The sequence below is a fragment of the Onychomys torridus genome, chromosome 5 (assembly GCF_903995425.1).
Source record: "Onychomys torridus chromosome 5, mOncTor1.1, whole genome shotgun sequence".
Lineage (NCBI taxonomy): Eukaryota > Metazoa > Chordata > Mammalia > Rodentia > Cricetidae > Onychomys > Onychomys torridus.
This window is the reverse complement of record NC_050447.1, coordinates 34,370,964-34,379,398: the sequence shown is the minus strand read 5'-3', so window position 1 is coordinate 34,379,398 and position 8,435 is coordinate 34,370,964. Positions and strand designations below refer to the sequence as shown.

Below are 8,435 nucleotides of genomic sequence, written 5' to 3'. Positions count from 1 at the left end.
ATACACAAGGAAACAGAAATAGAGCAGACTCCCTCCCCTGCCTCTTAAAAGGAAACCTGTCAGCACTGGCCGACCCTTCTGAGGCTCCAATTATCATTTTGAAATAAGAAATTTGAACTGGGGCTTGCCTCACACTGTAAAGTCACAGATTCATCCCCATCCATGGAAGGGGCGCCAGCGCGGGGCCGGAGAGGGTGGGCCTGTAACTCAGTGGTGGAGTTCAGTCAAATCCCAGCACTATAAAAATGGGGTTGGGGATTTAGCTCAGTGGTAGAGCGCTTGCCTAGCAAGCGCAAGGCCCTGGGTTCGGTCCTCAGCTCTGGGGGAAAAAAAAAAAGAAAAAGAAAACCGATTTCAAGAACAAGTGAAGACCTTCCTAACAACACACAGTGCATTGGTAGAGTGTGACCACTGCACTAACTGCATCTTGGATCAGTCTCTCTTTGACCAACTCAGGGAAGGAGCTGAAAGGCCACTGGCAACATCATCCCGCATCTCCCGGCTCCCCCAGGGGCTCCTCTCTGCTCTCTAGTCATCCTCGCCGCCGCCATACATGTCAGCCAACTTCTTGAAACGGTTGCCCCACTCGTTCAGATAGTCGTAGTCCTGGTCCTGATCCGACTCGGAGGAGTTAAGTGAGCTCAGGCTGGCGGCTTCGGACCCACTCCCTTCATAGTCAAACACCAACAGAGAGTCGTACGGGGGCGCTGTGGGGTCGCTGTCGGCTGCCTTCAGATTCTAAAGGGAAGAGCATCATATTTATTACTGTGCGTCTGAGGTAAGCCACGCCCCAAACATGAAAAAGCAACAGAGTAGAACCCCTCAAGGGGCAGGCATGCACATCAACACAGATGGACAAGCCACAGGATGCTTTCCCGCTAACTCGGGTTGATAAGTTATGTGTCAGCAGGGAGAGATGGGCAGCTGCCTGCCAGGATGGGGTCCCCAGAAACCAGAGGAAGGATCTCATACCTCCAATCAGGATGGACAGATGCTAAAATCAATGAGAATGGTCAGACTATTTACAGAGATAACAGTTCAACCCAAAGATCCTCAGAAGATGGATGCCAAACTATCATCCTAAAATGTTAACTCTGAGAGGTGAAGTTGAAGGATCAGTAATTTAAAGTCATCCTCTGCGAGGTAGTTTGGATGAAAATGGCCCCCATAGGCCCACAGGGATCGACACTATTAGCAGGTGTAGCTTTGTTGGAGTAGGTGTGGCCTTGTTGGAGGAAGTGCATCACTAAAGAGAGCAGCCTTTGAGGTCTCTATGCTCAAGCTATGCCCAATGTGGGACACAGACTCCTTTTGCTACCTTCTGCAGATGAGATGTAGAATTCTCAGCTCCTTCTCCAACACCAGGTCTGCCTGCATGCCACTCGCCATGACAATAACGTACTAAACCTCTGAACTATAAGCTAGTCCTAATGAAATGTTTTCCCTTTTAAGAGTTGCCTTGGCCGGGCAGTGGTGGTGCACGCCTGTAATCCCAGCACTCGGGAGGCAGAGCAGGCAGATCTTTACGAGTGCGAGGTCAGCCTGGTCTACAAAGTGAGTTCCAGGCCAGCCTGGTCTACAAAGTGAGTTCCACGTCAGCCAGTGCTACACAGAGAAACTTTGTCTCAGGAAAAGAAAAAAAAAAAGTATCTCTTTATAGCAATAGAAACACTAAGATGCTCTGGTACATAGTTCGAGGCCAGGCTGGTCTACATAGAGAGTACAAAGCCAGCCAGGGTTACATAGGCTTTGAATACTTGGTTTCCAGTTAGTACTATTTGGAAGAATTAGGAGGTGTGGCCTTGTCAGAGGAGATATGTCACTGAGAACAGGCTTTAGGGTTTTAAAAGACCAGTCATTTCCCATTAGCTCTTTCTCTCTGTCTCTCTCTTTCTGTCTCTGTCTCTGCCTCCTGCTTATGGATCAAAATGTGAGCCTTCAGCTACTGCTCCAGCCATGCATGCATTCCTGCAGCCACACTCCCTGCCGTGATTAATTATGGAGTCTAACCCTCTGGAGCCCCACATTAGACTCTTTCTTCTATAAGTTGCCTTAGCCATGATGTCTCAGCACAGCAACAGAAAAGTAACTAAGGCACCAAGATACTGGAGCTGGAAGGTAGAAGAGTTATGTGTTATATACACAGCAGACTAGACTGCTGAGGCCAGCCTTCCACACGCACAAAGTGCATCTCCTACTGTCTGCTTAAGCTTTTTGATTAGAGCTGACCATATTCCTGACACGTACATAATGTATGGGTATGTTACATGATGGATGCTCTTTTCATGGGCCTTAGGTAAACTGGGATACATGTTGTGCATGGTATACATATCATGTATTTGTGTTTACATGTGTATGTTAAGGCCCAAGGTCTTCATTGGGACATCATCATCAGGGGTCATCTTTAACTACTCTCCACCGTGTTCCCTGAGATAAGGTTTCTCAACTGAACCTACAGCCTGCTGGTTTGGGATGATCTAATCTGGACACCAGAATAAAAGGAGGCCACCATGCTCACTTAGCATTTATGTTGGTGCCTTGGATCCAAATTCTGGTCCTCAGGCTTGCTCAGAAGATGCTTTACGTTGAGCTATTGCCCCAGGTCCCCAAGACACTATCCCAAACAGCTGTAATGAATGCAGGGAAGCCATTCATGAAACCAAACTGAGTCCACTTGGTAACTCCTTCTAGGTTTACTAAAGCTGTGCAAAGCAGATCTTGGTTTTGTCTCGAGGATTTGGACAAGCAGACACCGAAAGGCAAGAATTCAAAGGCTCTCTTCATTGGAATGTTTTTCTCCTGGGATCCCAAGTTAACAGATGCACTGTGCCTTGGCTCACAGCTTTGCCTACTTACTTCATCGATAAAGTTCCCGATTTCATCAGGATTGGCTGGGCGGGGACGATACTGGGGCACACTCAGGAGGGTGGGAGCCACATCATTTCGAGTCACTTCAGGTCGGGCATCCAGGCCCCTGTGCAACTGGCTCAAATCGAAATCCTGGAGAGAAGGGCGGTGATGTGTCAACCAGTTGGGGGCGGGGAGGGGGAAGCAGGGCAATAGGCGGGGCGTGTTTACTTCACGGAATCAGACTGTGTCACAGGACAGAGCCCAAACTACCCCTGTGTGGATTTACCAACACGCGCCCCAAAGCATATGAAATGGCACTTTCCAAATTCACAGTCTCCTAACTCCCAATGAAAGGAAAGAGAACGTGGGGATTCTATGAATGCAAACTGCTGTGTCTTACTCATTTCGCAGGACACGACGATCAAGTTATTACTTGGCAGATTTTACTCAGTCCTGCTGCAAGTAGTACCCTGTCTGTTAACAATGGGCTCTGTCATGTGAGGGGCTTCAGCTATCAAGACCCCTGGCCTACTGGACCCCAGATTAGGTTCCCGTGCAGCAGACCTGGACACAGGGTGCAGCTTAGGGCCTTTCTGCAAAACTCTGCCTACATTAGCTGAGTCCTCACATTCACAGATGTTGTGAGCTTCGGTATAATCAACCAATGCTCCAGAGAACACAAGGGTGTCTGGGAAGACATCTGACTTCCTGTGTACCACTGAGATCATAGGGTTCTGTGCTCCAGAGCAGTACTGTGAGGACGAGTCACTGAAACAGCAGTGTCTGCCACCTCCAATCAGACTTAGAAGTTTTTGGCATCTTTAAAACCCACCTGGTCCTCTTCTCCACCTCCTTCTTCATCATAGTAATACACATTGTCCCGGGTGTCATCGTCTGGGGGCAGCAGGGGCTCTTTGACCACCGTTCTCCTCCGTAAAAACAGCAAGAGCAGCAGGATCAGGACTGGAGACAGAGGAGGAAGGGGGAAGAGTGATGAGCCACAGGCAAGGAAGACCAGAGGAAGCAACTGTCACGGGCATCATGGCCTTGCAACTCCAGCGAAGTGGCAGGTGGGAAGATACTTGAAGAACTTCCTCAAGTCCTGCCTGGGCTACTTAGTAAGTTCCAGGCCAGCCTGGACTACAGATGAGACCTCTTCTCAAAACACAACACAAACTAGAAACTGGTTGGACATCTGGTTCCAAGCAGAACTTTTGCTTTAAATGACTAATAAGAGAATCTTCCCAACTTTAGCCAAGTCTATTAAACTATTATCTACTGGGGGTGGGGGGAGAAAGAGGTCAAGTAGATCTTCAGGAAAAACAAGAACAAGAACAAAAAGCATTGATCATAGAAACCCTCGGGGCATCAGCACCAAGCCCAGGACACTCTACAGGTAAAATCGGATCAAGGACTATGGACAAAAATGCCAGCTTCCTTCCGGTATCTCCATTCGCCATCTCTTCAGCCATGAATACTCATTGCTCATCCTACCCACCATCTCCACTGTCTGCCAAGGCCTTGTTGCCACACATGTAGTCCTGCAACCTCAGCATCACTGGGAAACTGATTCAAAATGCAGCCTCTGAGGATCCTCACCAGGCTCCTGGGTCTGTATTCTCGCTTTACTGAGGGGCACAGGTGACTTGCATGCACTCAGTCTTGGGATGCGTGTGTGCACACGTGTGCGCACGCACACACACACACACACACACACACACACACACACACACACACACACCAGAAGAATCCTGGGTCCCATTTCACCTCATGACCAGTTTAATCTGTACCCTAACAAAAGCTCTTCCTAGGAAATGACCCTTCCCAGTCTTAGTGATCGCAGGCTGAGGCACCTGCTGGCTGCACTTACTCAGCAAAGCCAGGATCCCTCCAAGAATTCCTAGGATGGCAGGGACTTGCAGCCCTGCTTCCACGTAACCCGACCTCATGCAGTTGTTGACAGTCCCTTCACAGTCACACACAACGATGTCCAGCGTGGTCACCTGGTCTTTGTTCTGGTTATCCATGAGCTTGAGATTGATTTTGTAGTCTCCCAATTCTAAGGCCTTCTTTGGCTTCAAGATGAGAGATTCTTGGGCTGGGGAGAGCAAAACAAGAAATGATGAGGGGGAACAAAAATGTTTAGGGAACCAAAGACACGCAGTGCTGGGTGAAGGAAGGGTTTGGGGTTCGCAGTACTGTGCAGCATCTCAGAGAAGACGAGAATTCAGCGACTGCGGAAGGACCTGGCGTAGACATCAAGGGGAAGGGAGAGGCGGGTGCGTCTGGAGCTAGAAGGGAAATCCTGAAGTGGGAAGGCAGAAGCCAGGCAGGCAGAGATGCTCTAGAAATGGAGCTGGACTTCACACCTGGGTCGCTGTATTCGATGGTCCAGTTGACACTGGCCCCGTGGGTTAGTTCAGCGGTAAAGGGGGATGTATTAGGGGGAAGGTCTGGATCGATGATGTTGATGACATGGGGCTGTGGGTTCCTCTGGCAGAACTGCATGTTTCGAGGTTCTGGGATGGGAGCATTGTCATTGACGTCCAATAGGACCAATAGAAGAGTCCCCGTGCCGGTGGCAATTGGCGAACCTAAAAGAAAACAGAAAAGCCGTCACAGCTCAGGGACATTATCACCTTCCAGCATGCCAAATTTTGTTTTAGCGTGTCTGCGACCCCTCAGCAGGTCCACACTACCCACACAGGCTCTGTCCCACCACTTGCCCACCGCAAGCTCATCATATTTTGTGTACAACAACTAGGTTATTCCTCACATCAAAAGCAGCTCTCTTCTTCCTGATATAACATAATTAATCCATTTAAGTTTGGAGGTTTACTGTTGTTTGCTTTTGAGACAAGGTCTTACTATGGAGCCTATGGAATTACAATCCCCCTGGCTCAGCCTCCTATAGAAGCCTGACTCCGGCAGATCTTTTTTAAAAGCTAAGTGTCATAGTACTCACTTAGAATCTTTTGTTTTTGTTTGTTGTTTTGTTTTTGAGACAGAGTTTCTCTTTGTTACAGCTCTGACTGTCCTGGAACTCAAAGATTTGCCTAACTCTGCCTCCTGAGTGAAGGATTAAAGGTGTGCGACACCACCACCTGGTGCTTGCTTAGAATCTTAGAACTTCACAGGATGAGGCAAGGGAGGGTCACCACAAATTTGAGGCCTTCTGGGCTCCATGTGAGTTCACAGTGAATTCAAAGTGAGTTCAAAACTAGTCAGGGTTATACAGTAAAACCATGTCTCAAAAATAAAATAAAATAAGGTTTTAAGAATTAAGTAGGTTGGTGGCTGTGTAAAGTAAAGTAGCAGTGGTGCATGCCTTTTACCCCAGCACTCAGGAGGCAGAGGCAGGTAAATCTCTGAGTTCGAGGCCAGCCTGGCCTAGAGTGAGTTTCCAAGAGCTGCACAAGGAGGCCCTGCCTCAAACAACAACAATTAAGTAATAATACTTTCACAGCCATGAACCTGGGATACAAACCCAGGTTCCAGCAGGAAGGAGTGAAGTTTCGAGGCAGAGGGACAAGAAAAAAGGAAGCCCTAAGTGACCTAAACTTTGGAATTTTGTTACCAAGTATTCTCTTATGGATAAAAGAAAAGGAATGAAATCAGGACTCCAAAAGAAAGGCAGAGGCAAAGGAGGCAAGCAGGCTGGAGCCCAATGATTGGATGGGGCCACACGGTGTCCGTACCGTCATCTGTGGCAATGATGAGAGCGGTGTACGTGCTGTTCTTCACGTGCTCCGTGTTTTCTCTGTCCATCTCAGCCCGAGTGGAAATGGCACCCGTCTCTGGGTTAATCTCCAGCCAGTTGGCAGTGTCCCTCCAAATCCGATACCTGAGGGCACAAGCTCCGCTTAGAGGGGGCCAGCAAACAGAATGGAACCGAGGTCACAGGTTCTCTTCACTCATTACACAGTCACACACACACACACACACACACACACACACACACACACACACACAGTGTGTGTGTGAGTGTGCCCTAGTGTGTGTACGGGTACCACATGGTGAAAGAGGTCAAAAGAGATAGCGGGTCCCCAGGAACTATAGCTACATACAGGGGGTTGTCAGCCCCTGTGTGGGTGCTGAGAACTGAACTCTGGTCCTTTGGTGGGGGCTGAGGGTGGGGTGGTTAAATGGGTAAAGGTACATGCCACCAAGCCTGCCAATTTGACCTTCCTTCCATTGGCTGTGCACATAAAGGTGGTTCTTCAGTGAAACTGCAGCCGTCTTGATTTGTTTCCAAAAACTATACAGTGTTCCCCAGATGGTCAAACTCATCAGGGACGTATTTCTCAGAATGTATTATTACATGGCAAATGACTACATTTCTACTTATTTAAGTTATATGTGTAAACAACAACAAAACAGCTGGGCAGTGGTGGCGCACGCCTTTAATCCCAGCACTCGGGAGGCAGAGGCAGGGGGATCTCTGTGAGTTTGAGGCCAGCCTGGTCTACAGAGTGAGTTCCAGGACAGCCAGGGCTACACAGGGAAAAACAAAACAAAGTGTCAATCTATACCAACACCCACTCAGTACTAGCCACTGGTCCTACTTACGTAATCTTCTGTTCCATGAATATGTCTGGCTCCCGGGCAGTATAGGATGTGATTTCCTGACCCACACCGAAGTCTTCAGACACCTCCAATCTCTTCTCGGCAGGCACAAAGATGGGGGCTTCATTCAGATCGAGCACATCTACTGTGACGGTGGCTGTGGAAGGGACAACAGCCCCCTCAAAGGGGGCCACGTTCGCCACTGTCACATGTAGAACGTACTGCTGCTTGGCCTCAAAATCCAAGCCCTAGAGAACAAGATGGGGGGGGGGGGGGGGGGGGGGGGGAGGGAGGAGAAGTTAAAACTAAAACACCAGGGGTTGGGTGTATGGCTCAGTGGTAAACCACCTGCCCAGTGTATTCAAGGCCCTGTATTCAACCACCATTGCCATAGAACAAATAAATAAGCTTTAAAAAAAAAAGGTTATTAAAAAAAAATTGGGGATTGAGGGGGGCTGGGTAGTGGTGGCTACACTTTTAATCCCAGCAGAGGCAGGCGGAATTTGTGAGTTCGAGGCCCGCCTGGTCTACAGAGCAAGTTCCAGAACTGCCAGGGTTACACAGTGAAACCCTGTTTCCAAAAACCAAAAAGAGTTTAATTTCAACTACCACTTTTGATTGACAGTATTCAAACATGGTTGCTCCCTTTCTTAAGAGGGCATTAAAGCACTAAGCAGTCTAGGCATCTATTAACTTTTCTAAATTTACTTTAGACATTCTTTTGGACATTTTCCGAAGATTTACAGGCAGTTGTAAGTGCTGGGTACCAAACCGAAATTTGCTACAGTACAAGTGCTCTTACCCACTGAGTCTTCCTCACCTAGTGGTTCTCAACCTTCCTAATGCCGTGACCCTTTAATACAGTTCCTCATGCTGTGGTGACCCCCAACCATAAAATTATTTTCATTGCTACTTCATAACTGTAACTTTGCTACTGTTATGAGTTATAATGTAAATATCTGTGTCTTCTGATGGTCTTAGGTCACCCTGTGAAAGGGTCGTTCAGCCCTCAAAAGGTG

General features: G+C 48.3%; 1 protein-coding gene across 1 annotated transcript in view; it reads right to left on the bottom strand.

Moving 5' to 3' along the window:
* Positions 1–501: 501 nt before the first annotated feature.
* The window catches only part of Cdh1 (cadherin 1), a 70,998-nt gene continuing 63,064 nt past the window's right edge, over positions 502–8,435 (bottom strand). Inside the window, exons 10-16 of the mRNA XM_036188578.1 lie at positions 7,420–7,664; positions 6,549–6,694; positions 5,220–5,444; positions 4,721–4,948; positions 3,683–3,813; positions 2,857–3,000; positions 502–738 (exon numbers count right to left, since the gene is read on the bottom strand). Of these exons, the coding sequence (XP_036044471.1) occupies positions 529–738; positions 2,857–3,000; positions 3,683–3,813; positions 4,721–4,948; positions 5,220–5,444; positions 6,549–6,694; positions 7,420–7,664 (1,329 nt within the window). The 3' untranslated portion in view covers positions 502–528. The remainder of the gene's footprint in view (positions 739–2,856; positions 3,001–3,682; positions 3,814–4,720; positions 4,949–5,219; positions 5,445–6,548; positions 6,695–7,419; positions 7,665–8,435) is intronic.